Genomic DNA, 25924 nt, shown 5'->3' on the forward strand with positions numbered 1-25924 from the left:
TTCGGTGAAACGGAGATAGGGAAAGGGGAAAAGGAAAGGTAATGAGAGAGGATCATGATCATGGTATATTGTGAATGTCTGCGGAGGTTATTAATAAAGTTTAAAAGTGAAATACAAAAAAGTGTAGGAGTCGGTCCTAGTAAGACAGAGGAGGCAAGCAGGGGGAGGTAAACATGTGATGGAAGTGATGGAAGTTCGACGAGCGTGGAGAAACAGAATGCTTCAGGATTTGTGGGAGGGGGTGAGGCGATCAGGGACATTCGAAACCAAGTTGAGAAGAATGTAGGACGAACCCCGGTTTTGCCTGGGGAGTTTAGTCCCCGTAGACACTCCGTAGTCGACGTTTCCTTGGAGACGGGACGCTGGACACAAGCAAAGGCGTCCTGTCGTGTCGGGAAGTCTGAGTGGCCTGGTGTACGGTGCTCCTCACTCCGCGAAGTTGCAGAAGCCGAGCGTGCGTCTGAGGCCGGGACCCCCGCGCTCACGCCTCTTTTCTGCCTGCCCCATGGCGCAGGTCTTTCTGAAGTACGTGGAGAGGGGCGTCGCGGGGTGGCGGGGGCCGCGCGCGTGCCCGGGCCCTGTGGCCCCGGCCACCGTCCTGCGCGCTTCCCAGCCCGCTCTGTCCTTCCTCGCTCTCCGTACTTGGTGAAGTGGAGTTGCAGCTTGTCAGGTTTATTTCTTGCAGCAGCCTGGGCTGGGGTTGACGGAACTTCTTTTCCCGCCCCAACTCTTTCCAGAGGCAGACACTCGGGGATTCACTCCGCAGTCTACAAGTTCCAGGTACTGGTGAATCCGGGAAAGGGGGAGGGGCGGCCGGGATGGAGGGGTTCACTGACCCTGAAGTCCACCTGCACGCAGTCCCACGGTTCCGACAGCTGTGCATGATGCACAGGACCAGTCCTGTCACACGTTTGCTGTCTCTGATCCTCAGTTTTCTCCCCACACTGTCTTAGCAGAATGTAAGAGGGACATTATTGTGCTGTCCACTTACTGACCTCTCAGCGCCACTCTGGTTTCCAGAGCGATGGGTGTTGGGCTTTTCCACGCAGTCTGTTTTTTCCACGTTCCTAGCACCTCCCAGCCTAGATGTTGTTGGCGAATTCTGTCTGGCTCATAAAACAACAAAATAAGGTCTGGGGAGATGATGGCTCGGTGGGTAATGCACTTTTTTGCACACGCCTGGGTTTGGACCTCCACCTAGATTACAGACATGGAGGCACAGATCTTAATTCCAGTGCCGGAGAGGCTGAGACAGACTTAAAAAACAAAGTGGAGGCCGGGCGTGGTGGCGCACGCCTTTAATCCTAGCACTCAGGAGGCAGAGGTAGGAGGATTGCTGTGAGTTCGAGGCCACCCTGAGACTCCATAGTGAATTCCAGGTCAGCCTGGACCAAAGTGAGACCCTACCTCAAAAAACTGAAAAAAACAAAAACAAAACAAAACAAAACAAAAAAACAAAGTGGAGGGCTAGGGAGATGGCTCAGCTGTTGAAGTGCTTGCCTGCAATGCCCAACGACCTGGGTTTGATTCGCTAGTGTCCAGGTAAAGCCAGATGCCTAAAGTAGTGCATGCGCCTGGAGTTTGTTTGCAAGTGGCTAGAAGCTGGGGTGCACCCATCTCTCTCTCTTCTCTTGCAAATAAATAATATATATGTATGTGTATATATATATATATATATATATATATATATATATATATATATAAAAAACCTGGGATGGTGGTGCACTCCTTTAATCCTAGCATCTGGGAGGCAGAGGTAGGAGGATTGCTAAGAGTTAGAGGCCACCCTGAGACTACATAGTGAATTCCAGGTCAGCCTGAGCTAGAGTGAGACCCTGCCTCAAAACAACAACAACAACAACAACAACAAAAAAGCTTATAGAGCACTTACTACATTGCTTTATACATATTTCTCAGAATTGTTTTTTTTTCCTCAGAATTCTAACACCAGCCCATAGAATTGGTTCTCACTTTGCAGATGAGAAAATTGAGGCTCAGAGGGCTAAAGTCACTTGTTTGAGGTCACAGATACTTGGAAAGGGTAGAGTGGGAATTTGAAGCCATCATGCTTTGTGACTGATTGTGTTATGTGTGGTTGTGTTATGTTCCTTAACAGTGGTCTGAGCCGAAGATGAAGCCATCTATCCTGCCTCCACTCCACCAAGGCACTGGCCACAATAAAAGCAAAGTGAAGATCTTATCTAGAATTCAGTCAGGTGGGCAGAGGCACTTGGGGGCTGTTGTGGGCGAATTGGGGATAAGCTGAAGTGGCTGCGTTGGGGCCTTGGTGATATTCATATTGATAGGCTAATGTAATAAACAATCTCTAAACTTCAAGTATTAATCTAGCAGTTTTTTTTTTTTTTTTTTTTTTTTGAGGTAGGGTCTTACTGTAGCCCAGGCTGACCTGGAATTCACTATGTAGTCTCAGGGCGGCCTCGAACTCTTGGTGATCCTCCTACCTCTGCCTCCTGAGTGCTGGGATTAAAGGCATGTGCCACCATGCCTGGCTTTTTATTTTATTTTATTTTTTTTGCTTTTGGCTTTTTGAAGTAGGGTCTCACTCTAGCCCAGGCTGACCTGAAATTCACTATGTAGTCTCAGGCTGGCCTCAAACTCACAGTGATCCTCCTACATCAGCCTCCCTAGCGCTAGGATTAAAGGTGTGCGCGACCATGCCTGGCTTCTTTACTCATTAGTATAAGAGTGCACTTGTAGATCTGAGGGAAGGAGAGAGATTGTTCTATGTGGTCATCCTGGGACCTAGGCTCCTCTAACCTTGTCGATCTAATATTTGGTAAACCATCAGGACCTCTGCTGGTAGGAAGAGAATAGCAAAGAACAGGGCCCATTTCGTGGGTATTTTGGAGGCCCAGACTTGAAATGATACCTATCATTTCTGCTCATTTGGCCACATGACTACCCCTGACCACAGGGGAAGCAGAGAAATGTAGTCCTGGTCTTTGTTTAGCAGAGGGAAAAATAGGGTTTGGTGAATTCATGGAGTCATCCTCTTTCACATCATTGAAGTGCTTTCCAGGGAAATTCCGAGGCTTTTGCTCAGTAAACCATGGGATTACATCTGGGCTGTGCCATTCATTCACTTGGGAAACTCATTCATTTCTCTGTACATTGGCCTTTGCCTTTGTGAAAGGGGGACATTGTGGGGACTCAGAAGATGGCTCAGTAGTTAAGAGCACTTGCTGCTTAAGCACAAGGAAGGACCTGGAAGGGCCAGAGACCACCCAGGTTCCATTCTCAAGAACCCACATAAAAAAGCTGGGCATGGTCATGCATGCCTATAACCCTAGTCTGTGGGAGGCAGAAACTAGAGAATTGCTGGGGCTCACTGACCAAAAATTACAGCTCTGGGTTGAGAGAGACCCAGTCTCAAGAAATATATGGTTGAGGGCTGGAGAGATGGCTCAATGGTTAAGGCACTTGCTTGCAAAGTCTTAAGGACCTGGGTTCGATTCCCCAGTACCCACATAAAGCCAAATGTACAAAGTGGCACATGTATCTGGAGTTCATCTGCAGTGGCTGGAGGCCCTGGTGTGCCCATTCTATCTCTTAAATAAACTGATAAATAAAATCTTTAAATAAATAAATAAAATTGTCAAAAAAAGAAGTAGGTGGTTGAGTAATAGATAAGAGTACCCAAAGTTCCCCTCTGGCCACCATATGTACACACATGGTACATGTATCTGCACATATACTACACATAACACACACACAGATCATTATGGCCTGGATGTGGTATGCATGCCTATAATCCCAGCATTTGGAGGTTGAGGCAGGAAGATCATGAGTTCAAAATCAACCTGGGTTATAAAGACCTTGTCTTATGTAGCTCATTCAATTGAAACATTCCCTCATAGAGGTTGACTGAGGCTTATAGGATTCAAGCAGTAAAGGAAACCTACAAGGTTCAGGAAGCTCCTAAAAATTACAAGAGTCACAAGTCCTTCCCCAAGGTCACATAAACAGTCACAATTGCTGGGGAGAGACTCTAACTGCCAGTGCCACTTGCAAGTTGCACAGGTTTTTGGCAATGGAGATGCCTTTGAGTCATTCATGATTCTGTTTTAAAAATATTTTATTTTATTTATTTATGAGCGACAGGCAAATATATATAGAGAATGGGTATACCAGGTCCTCCAGCTGCTGCAGACGAACTCCAGATGTGTGTAACAACTTGTACATCCGGCTTATGTGGGTCCTGGGGAATTGAATCCTTTGGCTTTCCAGGCAAGGGCCTTAACCACTAAACCATCTCTCTGGCCCCTCATGCTTCTTCTTCTTTCTTCCTCCTCCTCCTCTTCCTTCTCCTCCTCCTCCTCCTCCTTCTTCTTTTTTTTTTTTGGTTTTTCGAGGTAGGGTCTCGCTCTAGCCCAGACTGACCAGGAATTCACTATGTAGTCTCAGGGTGGCCTCGAACTCATGATGATCCTCCTACCTCTGCCTCCCCAGTGCTGGGATTAAATGTATGTGCCATGTGCCACCACACCCGGTTCTTGCTGCCTTTTTTTTTTTTTTTTCCCGAGGTGGGGTCTCACTCTAGCTCAGGCTGACCTGGAATTCATTATGTAGTCTCAGGGTGGCCTTGAACTCACAACGATCCTCCCACCTCTGCTTCCCAAGTGTGGGGATTAAAGGCGTGCACCACCACAACTAGCTTCCCTCATGGTTCTTTAAGTAACCCCTCACCTATACTCCTATAAATGACCCCAATAAACTCACTGGTTCATTCACCTGGACTTGAGTGGATTTCTTTCTTTCTTTCTTCCTTTCTGTCTTTCTTCTTCTTTCTGTTTTTTCTTTTTTTCCCCAAGGTAAGGTCTTGCTCTAGCCCAGGCTGACCTGGAGTTCACTATGTAGTCTCAGGTTGGCCTCAAACTCACTATAGTCCTCCTACCTCTGCCTCTCCAGTGCTATGATTAAAGGTGTACACCACCATGCCTGGTGGAATCATTTCTTTGATCTGTCATTGGTGCCTTATGTAGGGGTGAATGAACGTTTGATCATGTCTCCCCAATAAAAGGTGCATACCACAATTGGTACCTGGAGAGGGACTGACAGAACAAAAGATGAGCTGAGGCGTGGTTGCGTGGCCCCCTGTGGTGGGTGATGAGACATGCCACTGAGGCTGACTTGGGAGAGGGTGGAGCATCCAAGGAGAAAGCCCAGGATAGCTCCCTTGCTTGTGTTCTTTGGGGTGCTGTGCCTCTGTGCTGTGGTGGTGGTTGTATACTCCCTGAGATGAGTGAGAGACATACATCCATTGCCAAGCCATCTGAGAGTGGCGCATCCTTGGGGGAATCCTAGGGTGGCTGTCTTCCTCTGTTTGGTGTGGGGTGGCATGCCTCCTTGATGAATGGAGTCCACCATGTGAGTGTGGAGATACTCCCCAAACTTCTGATGGACAAGGGAATGTATTATAACCTCTGGAAGTAACATACAGGGGATGGAATTATAAGCAGGCTGTGGCATCAGTTGGATGGTCTTTGTGGGTGTTGACAGACATTGAAGCTCAGTTGCGTTCCCATAAAGAACTTGCCTATGTGAGGGAGGTGTTACAGTGGGAAAAATACATGTGGATGCTATCCTCCACGTTAGCCTCTGATTTGGCAGAGAAAGTGGTGGGAAAGAGGGAGGATGAGATGGAGGTGTTGGCTTGCCGTTTCATTTCTTTTCTTCTTTTTTTTTGTTTTTTTCAAGGTAGGGTTTCACTCTAGCCTAGGCTGACCTGGAACACAGTATGTAGTCTCAGGGTGGCCTCAAACTCAAGGTGATCCTCCTACCTCTGCCTTCTAAGTACTGGGATTAAAGGTGTGTACAACCACACCCAGCTCTTTTCTTCTTGTTCTCCTCCTCCTCCTTCTTCCCCCATCCTCCTCCTCCTCTTCCTTTTTTTTTTTTTTTTTAATACTTTTTAGAGAGAGAGAGAGACACACACACAGAAAGAATTGGTGTGCTAGGGCCTCAGCTGCTGAAATCGAACGCCAGATGCTTGTGCCACCTAGTGGGCATGTGCGACCTTGCATTTGCCTCACCTTTGTGTGTCTGGCTAACCTGAAAAGTTGAACTTGGGTCCTTAAGCTTTGCAGGCCAGCACCTTAGCTGCTAAGGCATCTCTCCATCCCTAAAACAATATTATTTGTTTATTTATTTTTTTGGTTTTTCGAGGTAGGGTTTCACTGTAGCCCAGGCTGACCTGGAATTCACTATATAGTTTCAGGGTGGTCTTGAACTGTCGGCAATCCCCCTACCTCTGCCTCCCGAGTTCTGGGGTTAAAGGCATGTGTCACCACGCCTGGCTCTAAAACAATATATATTTTTATTTTTATTTTTTTGAGGTAGGGTCTCACTTTAGCCCAGGCTGATCTGGAATTCACTATGGAGTCTCAGGGTGGCCTTGAACTCACAGAGATCCTCCTACCTCTGCCTCCCAAGTGCTGGGATTAAAGGTGTGTGCCACCACGCCCAGCTTTTTAAAACAATATTTTTTATATTCAAGCAGAGAGAGAGAGAGAGAGGAGAGAATGGGTGAGTCAGGGCCTCTAGCACGGTAAACAAATTCCAGATGCATGCTCCACTTTGTGCATCTGGCTTTCCGCGGGTGCTGGGGAACTGAACCTGGGACATTAGGCTTTGCGGGCAAGCACCTTAACCCCTGAGCCATCTCTCCAGCCTTCGGATTGCCGTTTCCTATAGCTGGCAGTTGCTATGGAAAGAGAGTGCAAGTTAGATCTGTGCTAAGAGCCCTTCCTGGGATCCAAAACCTTGGAACTTGTGGGAATGATCAGATCGTGAGGAAGAAGAGAATGGTGTGGAAGCGAAAGAAGATACCCCTCAGGTCCAACAGACGAAGGGAAGGGGCGTGCAGACAGAGCCCTGCATAAAGGCCCCGTGCAGAGAACTGTGATGTAGAGGGATTCCCTCACATCTGAACTGCCTGAACTGGGGAAGGCTTAAACAGGGATGAAAGAACCTCTCTTTGTGAGGCTGTGGGACACTGAGAACACTGCGGAAGAAGGAAACAAAATAATAGAGCTCCCCATCCCCCCCTTGACACAAAGGCTGCATAACCTATGGTAATAGGAAAGAACTCAGACCCTGATGGACTGGCTCTTACAAGCTGTTAGGGACACTTGGAAATTTTCATCTGAGGGCCCTGTGAATACCAGGGACTGGACCATAATCAAAGCAGGACAGTCATTACTGGAGGAATGAGACACGAGAGAAGTGGGGTTTGATGCTCTGTGTACCCGTCTGGACAGGGCTGCTTTCCTAGGAGAATTAAGTTCAATGGGGCGTGGTGGCGCACACCTTTAATCCCAGCTCTCAGGAGGCAGAAGGTAGGAGGAACAATGTGAGTTCAAGGTGAATTCCACATCAGCCTGGGCTACAGTGAGACCGTATCTTGGAAAACAAAAAACAAAACAAACAAAAAAAGAAGCTAATTCAAGCTCACATACAATTCTGAGCACTTGGGCGGATGAGATAGGAGGATCACTGTAAATTCAAGACCAGCCTAGGCTGCAGAGTGAGTTCCAGGTCAGCCTGGGCTAGAGTGAGACCTTGCCTCAAACAAACAACAACAACAACAAAAAGAGTTGACCGAGCAAGGACCTACACCTCAAACAGGGCACCAACAACGACCAAAGAACAAACAATTCAGGCATGGTCGTGGTCATTGCTTCCCGTCATTTTGCTCCCTCCCGTAGCCAGGCCTTGAGCGGGACTAGCAGCTGCTTCGTGGGTGGCATTTTATTTCCTTTGAGGCAGGGTCTCACTCTAGCGTAGGCAGACCTGGAAACCACTCTAGCCCCGTGCTGGTCTTGAACTCATGGTGATCCTCCTACCTCTGCCTCCAGAGGGCTGGGACTCAAGGCGAGCCCCACCACGGCTCGGCTCGTGGGTGACATTTTTATCCTCTGTGTTACGTCATAAGGCTGAGAGTGGGTGGGGCTGGGGCCTGGGTCTCTCCTGTTACAGTCTCTGCAACCTAGACCGCGGGCCTACCTGCATTTTACCCTCTTTCTGCCCTTTCCCTAGGGATACAGAACCAGGCCACTACAGCGATGAAGAGTCCACGGGGATTGAGAAAAAAGGAGCAGTTGCACATGGGGAAGATGCAGGCCAAAGTTCGACTGATGAGGGTGAGAGAAGCATCTTCCCCCCGCCCGGACTACCTGCACTGAGCACTTCTGGGTGCCAGACCCAGTGCATTTCTTTCTCTCTCTCCCTTCCTTCCTTCCTTCTTTCTTTCCTTTCCTTTCCTCTTCCTTCCTTCCTTCCTCCCTCCCTTCTTCCTTCCCTTTCTTCCTTCCTTCCTTCCTTCCTTCCTTCCTTCCTTCCTTCCTTCCTTCCTTCCTTCCTTCTCTCTTTCTTTTAAAAATACTTTATTTATTTGTTTATGAGAGAGAGAGAGAGAGAGAGGGGGGGAGGGGGAGGGAGGGAGGGAGGGAGAAAGGTGTGCCAGGGCCTCCAGCCACTTAAAATGAACTTCAGTCACAGGCACCACCACCATGTGTATCTGGTTTATGTGGGATCTGGAGAGTCAAACGTGGGTCCTTGGGCTTTGCAGGCAAGCACCTTAACTGCTATGTCATCCCTTCAGCCCTGAATCCATTTCTTACTCACAGAAACTCTGTGGGCATCATTATCATTCCTAATGTGCAGATGGGGAAACTGCTGCAGGGAGGAAAATGATTTGCCCCTGGTCACACAGAAAATGTCAGTACCAGCCATGTAAGCCAGTTACTTTTGCTGTTGTGCTTAGGCTTTGGAAAACAATCTGAATCACTTCAGTTCTCTTTATTAGGAACATAATCAAACAGCTTGTCTTTTATTTTGGTTTTTCAAGGTAGAGTCTGGCTCTAGCCCAGGCTGACCTGAAATTCACTGTGGAATTCAGTCTCAGGCTGGCCTTGAACTTACAGCAATCTTCCTCCCTCTGCCTCCCAAGTGCTGGGATTAAAGGTGTGCACTACCGTGCCTGGCTCAAGCCCAACAGACTGGTCTTGATTTTTTTTTTTTTTTAATGTGAGAGAGCATGCGAGAGAGAATTGGTGTGCCAGGGCCTCCAGCCATTGCAAGAGAACTCCAGATGCATGTGCCACCTTGTGCACATGTGCAACTTTGTGCGCTTGTGTCACTGTGCATCTGGCTTATGTGGGACCTGATGAGTTGACTATGAGTCCTTAGGCTTTGCAGGCAAGTGCCTTAACCACTAAGTCATCTCTCCAGCCCTCAAGCAGCTTATCTTAAAGTTGCCAGTGTGTTATTTCTTCACGGAACACTGCCCATTTGGAAGCCACGTTTAGAAGCTTACTATTGAATTGTTCACATAAACTGATACCACTGTGCTAACCATCACTTTTTTTCCTTAGACAGTGTGGTGGTTTGATTCAGGTGTCCCCATAAACTTAGGTTTTTTGAGTACTAAGTCCCCAGCTAATGGAGATTTTGGGAATAAACGCCTCCTGGAAGCAGTGTATTGTTGGGGGCGGGCTTATAGGTTTATAGCCAGTTTCCCCTTGCCAGTGTTTGGCACACTCTCCTGTTCCTGTTGTCTACCTGATGTTGGCCAGGAGGTGATGTCCACCCTTGGCTCATGCCATCATTTCTCCCTGCCATTATGGAGCTTCCCCTTGAGTCTGTAAGCCAAAATAAACCTTTTCTTCCACAAGCTGTTCTTGGTTGGGTGATTTCTGCCAGCAATGTGAACCTGACTGCAACAGACACTTTCTCTCCATGTAGCCCAGGATAGCTTTGAACTCACAATCTTCCTGTTTCTACTTTGTGAGTGCTGGGATCAGGTGTGTGTCATCATGCTTGGCTCTCTTGTTATGCACTCTTCTACTGCTTTTGTACTTAATTACCAGAACAAAGTTTTAATACTCTGTGTGTGTATGTCTGAGACAGGGTTTCAAGCAGCTTAGTCTGGTCTCAAACTTGCTGTAATGAGGATGACCTTGAACTTCTGATCCTCTTGCCTCTACCTCCCAAGTGCTAAGCTTACAGATGTATGTCACCATACCCAGTTTTATGTGGTACTGGGGATCAATTCTCCCCCTTTTTTTGAGGCAGGGTCTCATGTAGCCCAAGTTGGCCTTGAACTTGCTATGTGGTCAAGGGTGACTTTGGGTTCCTCATCCTCTTCCTGTCCTCATCCACTTCCTGTTGCAAGTGATTATAGGTGTGTAACACTGTAACTGACTCATCATTTGAAATGAGTAAAAACAGAGGGATCTTTAAGGCCGATAGGAGCAGATAAAATAATAAATATTATAAACTATTACAAAATATTCTAGAAGAACTTTTTTTTTTTTTTTTTTTTTTAAGGTAGGGTCTCACTCTAGCCCAGGCTGACCTGGAATTTACTATGTAGTCTCAGAGTGGCCTTGAACCCATAGGGATCCTCGTACTTCTACCTCCTGAGTACTGGGAGTAAGAACATGTGCTACCATGCTTGGCAAAGAACTTTTATGTAAGAAAATTTTCATTAGTCCAGTGAACAATAGAAAATGTATTTTCTTTGAAACCACGTTTTCCCCCTCCAGCCTTCAACCTTGCAACATAGTTTAGAGGGGGCTCAGCATTCTTAAAAGAAGATCTTAGTTACTGATGCTATTTTTATCCTGACTTTAGAAGGGAGGGTTTATGTGTTTTTTGTTTGATGCAGAGCATGGACTTGGAAATCTGGCTGTAGAACTTGTGCTCCTAAGCAGTTTTTAATACTGTTTTTTTGTAGCCATCCACTCGCTGAGTCAGCGGATCCTGACAGCACCTGCTGTGTGCCAAGCCCTGTCCTGAGCACAGAGACTTGCAGTGCTGCCCTTGGCCTTGGAGAGCTCACTCTCTACAGGGGAGACAAGCCATGAGACAGATATATGGCATATGCAGTGATAAACCAGGCATGGTGGCTCATGTCTGGAATTTCAACACTAGGGAGACTGAGTGAGGCAGAAGGATTGCCCAGGCTACATCCAAAAAACAAAAAACAAAAAACAAAACAAAACAAAAAAAACAAGCTCGGTGTAGTGGTTCATGCCTATAATCCCAGCACTTCAGGAGACTGAGATAGGATGGTTGCCATGAGTTTAAGGCTAGCCTAGGCTAGTGAGACCTTGCCTCATAACAAAACAAATGCATAGTGATGGGGCTAGGAAGATGGCTCAGCAATTAAAGGCATTTGCTTGCAAAGCCTGCTAACCTGGGTTCAATTCTGTAGCCATCCACACAAGCAAAAGTGGCACAAATGTCCACTGTTCATTTACAGTAGCAAGAGACTCGGATGGGAGCCCCCCCTCCACCCCTGCATGCAAATAAATGAGTGAAAAAATTTAAAAAGCTATAGAATATTGGGCATGGTGGCGCATGTCTTTAATCCCAGCACTCAGGAGGCTGAAGTGTGAGTTTGAGGCCAGCCTGAGACTACATAGTGAATTCCAGGGCTAGAGTGAGACTCAACCTTGAAACACCAAAAAAACAAAAACAAAAACAAAAACAAACAAACAAAAAAAGCTATGGGGTGATACACTGTATGAGGACCTTAGGTATCAGTCTGGGGAGCGGAGGGGCCCAGAGGAGGACGCGGGAGTAATGGTTTTAGATATAAGGTTGGAAAGCAAAGGCTGCTAAGGTGACCTTAGAGTTGAGGCCTGCAGGAGGAAAGTTCAAGGCACAGAAACTGCAAGTACAAAGGCCCTGAGGTGCCTCAGGTCTGGTAGACTGGTAGCTCCATTTCCGGAACAGAGATCAAGTCTTACTTCTCAGAGTCACCAGGGTGTGGGATGTGTTCCAGTGCATATTCCTGGTGCCATCCCAGCCCTGTAGACACACACGAGAGTGACATTTTTCACAAGCTGTTTCAGGATGTTTTGGTCTGGAGATGTGATGGCCAGATAGTCAGGTGGCTAGCTGCATAGACCTTGAGGACAACAGCTCTGCTATATGTGACCTTGATAGTTACAGAATCTGAACTTTTATAAAGCAGGGCTAATAATAGTTCCCATCTCCTGGGGTTGCTATGAGGTAATGCATGTGAAGGGCATAGCCCTGTGCTGGGCGTTTAGCAGCAGCGGCTGCCCTTGCGTTGCTATTGTTTTAGTAAGGAAGACAGGATGGAGGGTCAGGAAAGACAGGAAGAGGAAGTCCACAGGAGTAAATTAAGAGTGCAAGTAGGATAAAAGTATAGGGTTGGGGCTGGAGAGATGGTTTAGCGGTTAAGCACTTGCCTGTGAAGCCTAAGGATCCTGGTTCGAGGCTCGATTCCCCAGGACCCACGTTAGCCAGATGTACAAGGGGGCACACACATCTGGAGTTCGTTTGCAGTGGCTAGAGGCCCTGGAGTGCCCATATTCTCTCTCTCTCTCTCTCTCTGCCTCTTTAACTGTCACTTTCAAATAAATAAATAAACATAAAAAAAAGTGGAGGGTTGGAGCCCTAAATACTAGTATTTCAGCCTTTTGTTCACCGAGTACACACTGAGCCTGCCTGGTATTACCACTAAGTGCCTGGGTTGTGATTTTTTTTATTTTATTTATTTAGCCGGGCATGGTGGCGCACACCTTTCGACCCAGCACTTGGGAAGCAGAGGTAGAAGGATCACTGTGAGTTCAAGGCCTCCCTGAGACTACACAGTGAATTTTAGGTCAGCCTGGGCTGGAGTGAAACTCTACTTCAAAACACCAAAAAAAAAAAAAAAAAAAATTATTTGAGAGAGAGCCATAGAGAGAGAAAATAGGTGTATCAGAGCTTCTAGCTACTGCAAAGGAACTCCAGACGCATGCACCACCTTGTGTAGCTGGCTTTATGTGGGTACTGGGGACTCGAACCTGAGTCCTTTGGCTTTGCAAGCAAGCGCTTTAACTAAGACATCTCTTCAGCCCTTATCACATTAAAAAGTATTTTCATTTATTTATTTATTAGAGAGAGAAAAAGAGACAGAAAGAAGCAGAGAGACAGAATGGGCTTGCTAGGGCCTCTAGCCACTGCAAACGAACTCCAGATGTATGATCCATTTTGTGCATCTGTTTTTTTTTTTTTTTTTTTTGGTTTTTCGAGGTAGGGTCTCACTCTGGTCCAGGCTGACCTGGAATTAACTCTGTAGTCTCAGGGTGGCCTTGAACTCATGGCGATCCTCCTACCTCTGCCTCCCGAGTGCTAGGATTAAAGGCATGCGCCACCACGCCCGGCTTGTGCATCTGTTTTTATGTGGGTACTGGGGAATTGAACCCAGATTGTTAGGCTTTGCAGGTAAGTGCCTTAACTGTTGAGTCATCTCTCCAACCCTGTCATTTTTTTTTTTTTTAACAGCAGTTCTCTGAAGCAGGGATTAGCTTCTAGCTAATTCGAATGAGTTTAAATGGCATAGGGCTGGGGAGATGGCTAGGTGAGTAAAATGCTAGCCATGAAGACATATCTGAGTTCAGATCCTGAGCATGTACGTGGGGGAGCAAACCTGGGAAGGTCGAGACAGGAGTAGCTCCAGGGCTTGCTGATTCATCTAACTGCAGGTTCAGTGAGACAGAGAGAGATGGGGGGAGGGAGGGGCGCCATGACAAAAGTAAGGAGTCTGGGAGATGGCTCAGCAGGTGGGAGTGCTAACCACTCAAGCTTGAGGGCCTGAGACAGCTTCTGCCCCCCCCCCCCCCCAGTACAGGGATTACAGGCCTGTGCCACCACCATGCACTGGCTCCTTGTAGCTTCAAGCCTGCTCAGCTCCAGTTTTTTTTTTTTTTTTAATTTTTATTTATTTGAGAGCGACAGACACAGAGAGAAAGACAGATAGAGGGAGAGAGAGAGAATGGGCGCGCCAGGGCCTCCAGCCTCTGCAAACGAACTCCAGACGCGTGCGCTCCCTTGTGCATCTGGCTAACGTGGGACCTGGGGAACCGAGCCTCAAACCGGGGTCCTTAGGCTTCACAGGCAAGCGCTTAACCGCTAAGCCATCTCTCCAGCCCTCAGCTCCAGTTTTAGGGTAGTGCGAAATCAGACATTTGGACTTGGAAGTCTGGCTTTCCAGTTTCCGCACCACTGCTTGGCTGTGTGAGAATGTGCAAGTCACTTAACTGTTCTGAGCCTTACTGAGCCTCCACTTACCAGCTGGAGGGATGAGCTAATGCCACGTGCCACCTGTAGAGCAAGGTACAGCTCCTGCCTATCCTGGCAAACAGTGGGCCGATTACTGTTATCAATATGGATTTATGTAGCTGCTGGATGTACCCTCAGGCAGGTCTCTTGACCCTCCAGATCTTATTCTTTCCACAGGGATAATCATGTGGTACAGGAAATGCTATTAGACACTCCACCCTTCCTTGCTCTTCCAGACCTAGTCTGTCACCTCTGCCACCTTCTTACCCACCTGGGCGTATATTACTACTACTACTACCATCATCATCATCATTATTATTATTATTAATCATTCTTTGTAGTTTTCCTTGATCCTAAGAAGCTATCGATAATAGGGCACATCGTTATTTTATCTAGTAATGTTTGTGAATTGGATGGTCACCAGCCACCAACTGTAATATGCATGCCTATCTCAGAGACAGGACCTTCTGGGTAACAGAGCGCCCCCATTTCCAGGCGCTCTGACCCGCAGACAATGGGAACCGCCACAAGAGGCGGCGGTGGGCGCAGGGAGGGTCCCCAGGCTCGGGCTCCAGCACAGCGCCCCCTTCCACTTCCTTTCCTACCGGGTGCCCGCAGTCCATGCTCCGGAACCAGCGGACCTCGCTCCAGGACCTCTTAAACCACGAGAGCTTCCTCAGCAAGCTCAACCAGGAGCTGATAAAGACCATCGAGGACATGGAGGAGAGCACGGGTCGGAACGCGCGCGCGATGCTGCAGCAGCAGGGCGTCCTCGGGGTGAGCCCCGGTCCCTGCCCGCTGCCCTCGGCCCTTCCTGAGCGCACGCGCGCCCTCTGCTGGCCACTCCCGGCCCCTGCGCGCGCATACACGCGGCTCCTCTCTCCGGAAGGAGGACATAGCGCTTCCACCCTTCACCCCGCCCACCTGGGCTTCGGAGGCATGGCGCAGGCAGGGACCCATCCCGTGGCCAGGACTTACTTGCTGGGAGAGGTTTCTGTAAAGAGGGCCACGAGAGCACCCACCCGAAAGGGAAGTTATTGCTGTCGCAGCTAGTACCTGTGCTGGAAGAAGTTGGCCCCGACACGTCCTATCAGCAGTGTGGCCAGCGAAGGCTTACACAATGAGACAGAGCTTTAGGATACCCGTAGGCTCCTTACAACAACCTGCAGTGTGGACTCATTTTACCCATAAAGAAATGGGACGGCAGGAAGGCTAGGTTCTTTCTTGCTCCCAAAAAGCAAGAATCAGAGCTGGGATTTGAAACCAGGCAGTCTTATGCCAGGATCTGTGTTTTTCCCATTCCGCTATTACTGCTTCTTTCGTTTTTCGAGGTAGGGTCTCACTCCAGCCCAGGCTGACCTGGAATTCACTCTGTAGTCACAGGGTGGCCTCACACTCACGGGGATCATCCTGCCTCCCAAGTGCTGGGATTAAAGGCATGCACCACCATGCCCAGCTCAATCTAAGAAATTTTGGTGGACACAGTGTGGTTTTATAATGACCAGTTCTCTTTCCCAAGGAAACTTAGTAGGCCCTTTTCCCACCCTTCTTGTGGCTCCATTTATCCACTTGGTTGCTTCCTTCCGGGTGCTCCCATGGGTCCTTGGGAACAGCCATCAGAAGACATCTTGTCCACAGCAAGCTTTCCCTCTAGTGGTGCTGCAGACAGTTGTAGTTAACCTCCAGTGTGTGCTCAACTGAAGGTGGGGGACTTGGGGAGCCCCAAAGGGGACCTCTAGCCCAGACATGGGATCATTAGGAAGGCTTCCTGGAGAAAGCCACAGTTGGCCAGAGGGATCAACTGGTAGAGATCGAGTGAGTGTTGTAGGCATAGGAAGCAAGTGCTCTGACCTGGGGTGAGAGAGAGAGAGCCATCCCCCTGGACAGGAAGATCAGAGAAAGACGCGTTTGAGGCAGGTTAAGGAGGGCCTTGTCAGCTGAGGTAAGGAGTTTGTTGGGGGGGAGGGGTTGAGTAGGAGGTGACTGCACTGCAGCCTCTGGTGACATTGCTGGGTCTGGAGACTTCTCTGAGGAAGCACGTAGCAGTCACAGCCTACTGTGAGCCCAAGAGCAGCAGAGGCTGCGGTCAGCTGACCCTAGCACCCCCCACAGAATGTCATCGACATCTTGGAGTATTCAAACAAGAAGAGGGTGCAGCAGTTGAGGTCTGAGCTCCAGCAGTGGGAAGAAAAGGAGGAATACAAGATAAATGGTAAGAAGCATGAGGGAATTCCTGCCCAAGCCCCTAACCTTTGAGGAAAGGCAGCTGCATGCAGGGCTTTCGCCTCATCCCTGCCTTTCAGAGGCCACCAAGCCTGTTGCTGTTACCTTCTCATTGCTGGGACAACAAGCAGCTTATGGCGGGGAGAGGGTCTATTTCAGGCTTACAGTTTTGAGGGCAAGTTTCATCGTGGCGGAGGAGTCAGGCTCAGTTCATCACACAGCCACAACGGACCGAGAGAGAACAGCGGGCATGAGCTGACTCTGAACACACAGGGCTGGACTTCGCCCCAAATCCTCCTTTGGTGACACACTTCCTCCAGCAGGGTCCCACCTACCAAATGCACTACTAGGTGGGGACTAAGTAGGAAACTTAATCACAAACAGCTGAGGCTCTGAGGGACATTGCATTCAAAAGCACACATCCCGTCCCTTCTTGGTGCATGGAACTGGTGAGATGCAGAGCTAATTGCTGACTTCTGGAGCACTTAGTCCTTCCAGGCGCCCTGTGTCTGCGTGTTTATAACTACACTCTCACCAAGTCCCCATAGCCTCCTGGGATGTAGGGACTTTGCTCTAATTTTCTAGCCGAGGAGACTAAGGCCAAGGGAGGTGAAGTAGCCCAATGCAGGTTATGCAGTTGGGAGCCAGACTCCAGGCCCAGCCTGGCTCTGCTTTCTATCAAGGCCCCTCTGGGACTCAGTGGCTGGGCTGAGACCCAGGTTTGCTGGCTTCCCTTGTGCTGGGCCTGTGGTTTCCTCCCCTGGAGCCGGCTAGATGCTGAGGAGAGAGGTGCTGTGCCAAGCAGCCTCAGACACTGGGGAACCCCTTCATGGAGGAAGACAGGGGGTTAGACTTCAGTGTGTGTCTGATATGTTTATGTGTGTCTGTGTGTGCATAAGTGTGTGTAATGTGTGTGTTTGTGTTCATGTAGAAGCCAGAGGTTGGTATCGGGTATCTTCCTTGATCACTTTCCATTTTATTTTTTACAAGCTTTCTTTCTTTCTTTTCTTTTTTTTTTTTTTTCTGAAGCAGGGTCTTGCTTTAGCCCAGGCTGATCTAGAATTCACTCTAGTCTCAGGGTGGCCTTGAACTCTCGGCGATCCTCCTACCTCTGCCTCCCAAGTGCTGGGATTAAAAGTGAGTGCCACCATACCCAATCCATCTTATTTATTGAGACAGAGTCTCTCAATTGAGCCCAGAGCTCACTGATTTGGCTAGTCTAGCAAGCCAGCTTACCCTGGGGATCCTCTGTTTCTACCTCCCAAGTGCTGGGATTTCAGGCGGGCCACCAAGCCTGTCCAGCATTTATGTGGGTGCTGGGAATCTGAATTCAGATCCTCATGCTTATACAACACAGGCTTTGTCAACTGAGATATCTTCCTAGCCCCTCTGTTTTTTTGTTTTTGTTCTTTTGAGGTAGGGTCTCACTCTAGCTCAGGCTGACCTGGAATTCACTATATAGTCTCAGGCTAGCCTTGAACTCATGGCAATCATCTTACCTCTGCCTCCCAAGTGCTGGCATTAAAGGCATGGGCCATCATGCCCAGCCTCCTCTCTTTTTTTTTGTTTTGAGTCAGGGTCTCATTCTGTAGCTCAGGCTGGTGTGGAACCCATTATGTAGCCCAAGCTGGCCTTGAACTCTTGCTGGTCTTCCTGCTTCAGCCTCCTAAGTGCTGAGATTCTAGGAATGAGTTGCTAGCTATGTCTGCTAGAGTTTGTTTTGATCCTGCCAAGAATCCTGTCTTGGGAGCCCATGTCACCCCCTCTCCTGGGTGTCATTTTCTGAGGGCATATGTCCAAGGAGGCTGAGGACTGTTGGTGAGGGCCACGCAGCAGCCCGCAGCAGAGCTGGACTGGTTTAGGGATCTTTTACAATTTTTTTCCCCCTGGGGGCCTGAGAAAAACTCAAGGGGCTTCACTTTTTATCACCTCCCACCTACCATGAGCTCACCTCAGCTCAGACCCTAGTCCATTGGCCAAGGGCAGCTGGGGAGAGCCCTTTGAAGGAGAGCCAGCAGCCACCTGACCTTCCAACAGTGCTTTCCTCCTCCTTCCCGCCCCCTTGCTCTTTCCCTCCCCTCTCCTCTCCTCCCCATCCTCCTCTCCCCGCTCCCCAGGCCTGCAGCGACAGGTGGACCAGATGAATGCTGAGATCCACCAGGCGCACGAGGAGGTGGGCTTCCTGAGCACGTACATGGATCATGAGTACCCCGTCAGGTCGGTCCGGATTGCCAGCCATAAGCGCCAGTTGCAGCAGGCCAAGGACAGCCAGCAGGTATGGGAGCCCCGGCCCTGCTGCCTCGGACTGCAGGCGAGGCAGAGCTAGTGTCTAAGCCCTTCTGATGCCCACCCCCAGGATGAGTTGGATAACCTTTATGAGATGCGCAGATCAGTCCTGGAGTACATCTCCAACAGTATTCACCAGAAGAAGAAAAGCATTCTGAGGGCTCTGATGGTGGTGAGTGGCGGGTGATGTGGTCGTCTCCAGGCCCTGTTGCAGTCCTGCTACCTTACCCCCTCCTCTGCCTCCAGTCCCCCCTGGCACCCCCATCAGTCTACCATGCTGCCCAGGGAGGAACTGAGGGACAGACCTCCCTTTTCTGCATGCAGAGTCCCGAGTGCTAACCATGACACCACGGAACCTCTGTTCCTTTCTGTGCAGAAAACCCAACAACCTCACGAGGAGATGCTCCTGATGAAGACCCGGGGCAGCCAGCAAGTGCGGAGGTGCATGGTCTGGTTCAGAGAGGTGAGCGTACAAGGAGGGCCAAGGCTACCCGTGTGACCAGCAGCAGTGGGAAGTCCCTAGGGCCTGAGGGACATTGGCTTATCCTTATATGACACCCAAGAGCCCCCCCCCATGGTGTTGGTCATTACTGTCACTCATCAGTCTCAGGGTGGTCTCATTGACCACCACAGTGGGTGTGGCCCATGAGCAACATCACCACCATTACTTAGCCCACCTCTAGCCATTCCCTTCTACCCTTAGTTCTGTGGACCGCTGCCTGGCAGTGGAGTTAAAGGGTGCCATGTCACCCCACCCCCCCATGGGAATTAATGTTCATCATGTTGCACGTGTTTCTTTAATGCCAGTGCCTGCTCTGATCTCCACTCTTTTTGTTCTCTTACTCTTTTTTTTTTAAATATGTATTTAAAAAATGTTTATTTTTTTCAAGGTAGAGTCTTGCTCTAGCCTAGGCTGACCTGGAATTCACTATGGAGTCTCAGGATGGCCTCAAACTCTTGGTGATTCTCCTACTTCTGCCTCCCGAGTTCTGGGATTAAAGACATATACCACCATGTGCCACAGCTAAAAATGTTTTCATTTATTTATTTTCAAGGGGAGAGAGAGAAAGAGACTGGGCACATCAGGGCCTCTAACCACTGCAAATGAACTCTGGATGCATGCACTGCTTTGTGCATCTGGTTTTACATAGGTACTTGGGAATCAAACCTGTGTCGTTAGGCTTTGAAGGCATGCACCTTAACCACTGAGCCATCTCTCCAGCCCCACCTTCACTGATTTTGGCATTCAGCAGACTGCAGAGGGAGGCTTCCTCTCGAGTCCAGTGTGTCCTAGTGACAAACCCCATATCATCTCCAGGACACCCTCACTCTGTGTTTGGCCCTTTCCTGGCCTTGCTTTGGGGCCTTTAGGCTGCTCATTCTCCTGTGTCCCCCCTCAGCTTATTGAGGAACTGAACAAGGAAATACCCGTGTTAGCGGATGAGGTGGAAAGACTGCAGACTGAGCTCTGGGAACCCCGGCAGATTGCTTTTGAAGATGTCCTACTGCATAGACCCAGGTATGCGATCTCTTGGCCCTGTCTTGCTCATTTTGCAGGGAGGATAGCCAGCCTGGTACAAATGGCAGGAGCCTGGACAGGGAGGGTATGCCATGGCTCTGCCACTAGCCCTGGTGTGTGTGATCCTTGGGTCTTTGTTCTCATTCTCCTGGCTGTACCCAAGGGGCAGTTAGGTGGTCTCAAAGGACCCTTCAAGTGCCAGAATCCGCTTGTCAGCGAGGTGGATTGTTGAAGATGGTGGGGCTGAGCGGGGTGAATGGCTCCTGGGAAGACAGACGGCAGAGAGCAGACTCTGGCAGGCTTCTGTGCCCCAAGGGAAAGAGCTTCTCTCCTCCCCAAATCAATTCTTTGTCTGTTTTCACCGGAATCAGGCTCTGTGCCAGGCCTCCCCATGATGGCACAGGCTCCTGTGTGATGACAGAAGTTGGCATTTGCAAATTATGTAATTTTTCCCATTTGTTTCTCTCGTCTCCCTATGCTTTTCCTTCTCTTCCACCCCTCTTTACTCTTCTTCCTCGTTCTACTTCTCTGCCTCCCTCTGTTTTTGGAGACTAAATCTTGTTACATATCCTAGGTCGGCCTCAACTCTTGATTCTCCTGCCTCAGTCCCTGAGTGCTGGACTCACCACTCCTATCACTTCCTCCTTCTTTTCTTTTCTTCCTCCTCCTCTTCCTCCTCTTTCTCTTTCTCCTCCTTCTCCTCTGCCCTTCCTCTTTCTCTCCTCGTACTCCTTTTTTTTTTTTTTTTTTTTTTTGAGCCAAGAGGGGAACCAGATGTGAGTAGATAATAAGCCACACACGTGAACTTTGTGAGCCAGGAGCTGCTGAGGCGAGGGAGGAGAGGGAGTCTGGGGCAGTCAAGGAAGGGCTCCTTGAGGGGGTGACATCGAGCTAAGGTCTGAAGGATGCAGAGAAGCTCACTAGGCAAAGGGAGGGGCTTGAGGGAAGCAGAGAAAGAGCCATGCCAGATGGCAGTGTCAAATCCTCTGGGGATATCATGGGGAAAAAAACAGAAGGCTGACAGGGTCCAGGCTGCCGTCTTCATTCTGCTACCACTGACTTTAGAGGCTATGGCTTGCATGACAGTTGAGCTGATATACTTATTTTTTCTTTCTTTCTTTTTTTTTTTTTCAAGGTAGGGTCTTGCTCTAGCCCAGGCTGACCTGGAATTCCTTCTGTAGGCTCAGGCTGGTCTTGAACTCACAGTGATCCTCTTACCTCTGCCTCCCAAGTGCTGGGATCAAAGGCATGCATCACCATGCCTGGCTATTGTTTTTAAATCTTTTTAATGATAAGTTTAATACATGTACATAATGCTTTTTTTTTTTTTTTTTTTTTGAGGAAGGGTCTTACTCCAGCCCAAGCTGACTGGAATTCACTGTATAGTCTCAGTGTGGCCTTGAACTCTTGGCTATCCTACCTCTGTCTCCTGAGTGCTGGGATTAAAAGCATGTGCCACCATGCCTGGCCATAATGTATTTTTTTTAAAAATATTTATTTATTTGAGAGAACAGAGAGTGAGAAAGAGGGAGGAAGAGAGAGAGGGAGAAGGAGAGAGAGAGAGAGAGAGAGAGAGAGAGAGAGAGAGAATGGGCATGCCAGGGCCTTCAGCCACTGCAAGCAAATTCCAGACATATGCACCACCTTGGCTTATGTGGATACTGGGGGAATTGAGCCTGGGTCCTTTGGCTCCACATAATGTATTTTAAAATATCTTTTATTTATTTAACAGATAAAGAGGGAGAAAAAGTGAGAGAATGGGTGCACCAGGGCCTCCGGCCACTGCAAATGAACTCCAGATGCATGTACCCCTTGTGCATCTGGCTAACGTGGGTCCTGGGGAATTGAACTTGGGTCCTTTGGCTTTGCAGGCAAACACCTTAATGCTAAGCCATTCCTTCAGTCCATACATAATGTATTTTGATCATAATTATTTTTCCATTATTTTGTGTCTCCCCCTCCTCCACACTGTTCTCTCTCCCTTTAACTGAGCTCCTTCTCCTTTCCAAGTAGTCTGTCTTCAATTTTTTTTTTTTTGTTTGTTTTTTGTGGTAGGGTCTCACTCTAGCCCAGGCTAACCTGAAATTTACTATGTAGTCTCAGGGTGGCCTCGAACTCACAGCAATCCTCCTACCTCAGCCACCCAAGTGCTAGGGTTAAAGGTGTGTGCCACCACGCCTGGCTGCGTCACCACGCCTGACTTCCCTCTTAATTTTAATGTCAGTTTATTATTATTTTTTGCCCTCCTCCATCCTCCATAGTGAAATGTTGATGGGCCTAATATCATGCAGATCTTGTGCAGGGAATGACAGCCACTGTGAGGACATGACACAACAGCCGTGTCATTCCTGTCAGACAGTGTTCCATGCACCCCGTTCCACCCTCTGGCTCTCACATTCTCTCCGCGATAGCTTCTTTGTATTGACCCTGAGTTAGGAAAGTTAAGCCACCTGGTCATGGACCTGGGAGGAGCAGAGGAGAATACATGCTTGTGGGCTGCTCCGCACTGAGAGAGGAGGGCACTGGGCCAACAGTGCCCTCCCAGTCAGGTGTCTACCCCTTGGAAGAGTAGAGGAGGAAAGGGGCACAGAGAGGCTGGGAGCTATGTGCTCGCTGATGCCCCTGCCAATGGGTAGACATGCCAGGTGCGATAAGCAGCTTTCATGTTCTGCACAGTGGGATTGGCAGGTCACCAAGCAGCGCTTCTTCAAGTAGAATATGTGTTTGAATCTCTTGGGGCTTGTGTGTGTGTGTGTGTGTGTGTGTGTGTGTGTGTGTGTGTACACATGAACATGGGTGTGTGCGTGCACATGTGTGCAGTGCAGGCCAGAGTACAACCTCTGGTGTTGTTGCTTAGGACTATGGTCCATCCTATTGGTTTGGAGCTCACCACATAAGCTAGACTGGCTGGCTGGTGAGACCCAGGGATGCACCTATTTCTGTCTCCCAGTGTTGAGATTACAGGTGCAATCTCACACCATACCTGACATCTTACGTGAGTTCTGGCTATTGAAATTAGGTCCTCATATTGGAGCCACAAGCACTTTACTGAGCTGTTTCCTGAGCCCCCCGCTTGTCACTTACTGAGTGTCTATTATATGTTGGCACATAATGCAGCTTTCATTTCATCCTACCATCAATGACTGAGCTTAAACTCATCACACCTAACTGGGCATGGTGGCGCACATCTTTACTCCCAACACACAGGAGGCAGAGTGGGAGGATCACTGTAAGTTCAAGGTTAGCCCGAGACTACATAGTGAATTCCAGGTCAGCCTGGGCTACAGTGAGACCCTACCTCAGAAAACCAAAAAATAAAAAAATCACCATCCTTATTGGACAGATGAGGACACAGGCTTTGCTGCAGTCTGGCACATGGTGGGTGTGTCACACAGAGAAGAGACACGGCTTCTTCAGGGGGATGCAGGGTAAGGGTCCTGACAGGTCTCAGCAGCAGAAACCTGGATTCCCGCTCCCTCTTGACCGTGGTCCTCTGGAGGGCAACATCAGTCATGCCCAGTTCATTTTCCTTCCACTGTTGATAGTTTTGCTTTCCTGTGCATGCAAGTGTGTGTGCATGTGTGTATGCACAGTTGGCTACAAGCTGTGTTTTGGAAGGGTCTCAGTCTGGCTCAGGCTGGCCTGACCTGAATTAACTATGTAGTCTCAGGGTGGCCTTGAACTCACGGCAATCCTCCTACCTCTGCCTCCCAAGGGCTGGGATTAAAGGAATGTGCCACCACACCCGGCTGAGAATATTTTTTAAAATTTATTTATTAGAGAGAGAGAGAGAGAGAGAGAGAGAGAGAGAGAGAGAGAGAGAGAAAGGCTTGGCACTCTGTTGGCTCTCCATACTCATCTTTGCTGCTTCTCTCCGCCCCCAGGTGCAACCCAGACATGCCTGTCATCCTGAGAATACCCGTGGAAGAGCAGCTCCCTTTCTAGATGGCAGTGCCAGGGGCCACCTTCTGCCCTGCTCTTTCTCAGCATCTGGAGCTGTGAGGGGTTTGCTGCAACACACGGCTCCATGCCGACTGATCTGCAGGTCCCCCTCTGATGCTTGGGCCAGGCGGGACTCTCTAGTCCAGCCTCCTGGCCCTTTCTGCCAATAAAGCTGGGTTTGCGTGTTGCTTGGTGCTGGTGTTTGGGATCCCAGCTAGGCGTTACAGAATGTAGGACAGGAATGGACTTTGCTTTATGACAAGGGGTGTAGTTGAGGCTGGAGAAATGGCTCAGTAGGTAAAGTCCTTGCCCTTCAAGCACGAGGACTTGAGTTTGATCCCCATGTAAAAAAGTGGAGTGGGGCGGCACATACTTGTAATCCCAGTGCTGGGGAGGAGGAGACAAGCGGGGGTGGGGATCCCTGGGACTTGCTGGATAACCGATCAACCTTGGTGTTGAGTGCCAAGACCACAAGAAATCCCATCTCAAAAAAGGTGGATGGAGCCGGGCGTGGTGGTGCACACATTTAATCCCAGCACTCAGGAAGCAGAGGTAGGAGGAACACCGTGAGTTCAAGGCCATCCTGAGACTACATAATAAATTCCAGGTCAGCCTGGGCTAGAGCTAGAGCTATAGTGAAACCCTACTTCAAAAAACCAAAATAAGGTGGATGGAGGGGCTGGAGAGATGGCTCAGTGGTTAAGGCACTTGCCTGCAAAGCCCAATGACCTGTGTTTGATTCCCTAGTACCCTCGTTAAATAATAATAATAATAATAATAATAATAATAATAATAATAGTGGATGGAGTTCATGAGGATTACACCCACGTTGATCTTCTGGCCTCCACGTGCACGTGTACATATGTGCACATGTGGGTGCACTTGAACACACATGAACATGCATACACATACCAAAAAGGCAAAGATAACTGGTGGGCAGCTGTGCTGACTGAATCCAGGGCTCAGAACTCCTCCAGAAGTGCTGAGGGGAGGCTGTCCCTCTCCATGCATCGCTCCCCTCTGGTGCAGTAGGAGCCTGGCTTCCCTCCCACTTTGGGCCCAGATCTGGTGAGTGCCAAGGTGGAAGGGAGACTCCTGGGACTAATTTGCCTGGGAGCTTTCTGGGCACTCATTGCTGATGTCCATCTGACTGTCACCGCCTCTCCCCAAGCACATAGGGATATGAACCGAGGCTCAGGCTCAAGTACAGAGTCACGTACAGCTGCACACCACAGGCCCTTCTGAGGTGCTCTTAGAGATGCATCAGCAACCTCCCTTTCAAACATGGACTTGGAGATGCTGAAGGCAGGTAGCCTGAAGTCAGACCCTTCGGGGATTGCCTCAGCTGTAGAGAAGCATTACTCCAAGGCCAAGCCCCTTCCCATGCCCAGCGGTCTAACTTGGACGATTCTGAAAGGCTGTCTGGCTCCAGAACTCCCAGGAGGGTTGCCTAGAGGTCTCCTGGGCCTGCACTGCAGCTGGGCTCTACCCTCCACGCATCTGGCTCCTATTCCCTCTTCAGTCTTCAATTCCAAAGGTAACCTACTACCTACACCCTCCACTCAAGTCAACTGACTTCTCTGGGAAGTGCCTCTGGCCACTCTCAGATCTACTGAGTGTGTTAGGGGATGTGGCTGGAGACAGCAGAGCAACAATCTCAAATGAGCCCAAATAATACAGCCCTTAGGTAAGTCCCAGGGGAGGCTTCATCTGGACATCACGGGGTGCCACCAAGGCCTCAGTTTCTGCTTCTCTACTCTGTGTGCTAAGGTGTCCTCTAGTTCAGCAGGCCTTTCCTTCTCAACATGTGAGCATCTTCTGGGGGCTGTGCCACTCTGAGCATATCCCACC

The 25924-nt window shown here is 49.2% G+C and overlaps 1 protein-coding gene across 4 annotated transcripts; it reads left to right on the forward strand.

Moving 5' to 3' along the window:
- Positions 1-358: 358 nt before the first annotated feature.
- On the forward strand, positions 359-24260 carry C8H20orf96 (chromosome 8 C20orf96 homolog). 4 transcript variants are annotated; one of them, XM_045156759.1, is made up of 11 exons: positions 359-525; positions 738-780; positions 2117-2216; positions 8059-8162; positions 14722-14880; positions 16216-16315; positions 18444-18601; positions 18683-18784; positions 18989-19075; positions 20013-20131; positions 24016-24260. In XM_045156759.1, the coding sequence occupies exons 1-11, from the start codon at positions 506-508 to the stop codon at positions 24074-24076; spliced, it is 1053 nt and encodes a 350-aa protein (XP_045012694.1). In that variant the 5' UTR covers positions 359-505; the 3' UTR covers positions 24077-24260. The 4 variants fall into 4 exon arrangements, with proteins under 4 accessions (XP_045012694.1, XP_045012696.1, XP_045012695.1 ...); XM_045156760.1 differs by having other exon boundaries at positions 399-525; positions 686-780; XM_045156761.1 differs by lacking the exon at positions 18683-18784.
- Positions 24261-25924: the final 1664 nt, after the last annotated feature.

Source organism: Jaculus jaculus, chromosome 8 (genome assembly GCF_020740685.1).
Source record: "Jaculus jaculus isolate mJacJac1 chromosome 8, mJacJac1.mat.Y.cur, whole genome shotgun sequence".
Classification (NCBI taxonomy): domain Eukaryota; kingdom Metazoa; phylum Chordata; class Mammalia; order Rodentia; family Dipodidae; genus Jaculus; species Jaculus jaculus.

Excerpts from the sequence above, each read along its gene's own strand:
- C8H20orf96 (XM_045156759.1), top strand. The coding sequence starts at position 506 with ATGGCGCAGGTCTTTCTGAA. Across the intron at positions 14,881-16,215 it reads AGCAGCAGGGCGTCCTCGGG|AATGTCATCGACATCTTGGA; the intron begins GTGAGCCCCGGT and ends CACCCCCCACAG. Across the intron at positions 19,076-20,012 it reads GCATGGTCTGGTTCAGAGAG|CTTATTGAGGAACTGAACAA; the intron begins GTGAGCGTACAA and ends GTCCCCCCTCAG.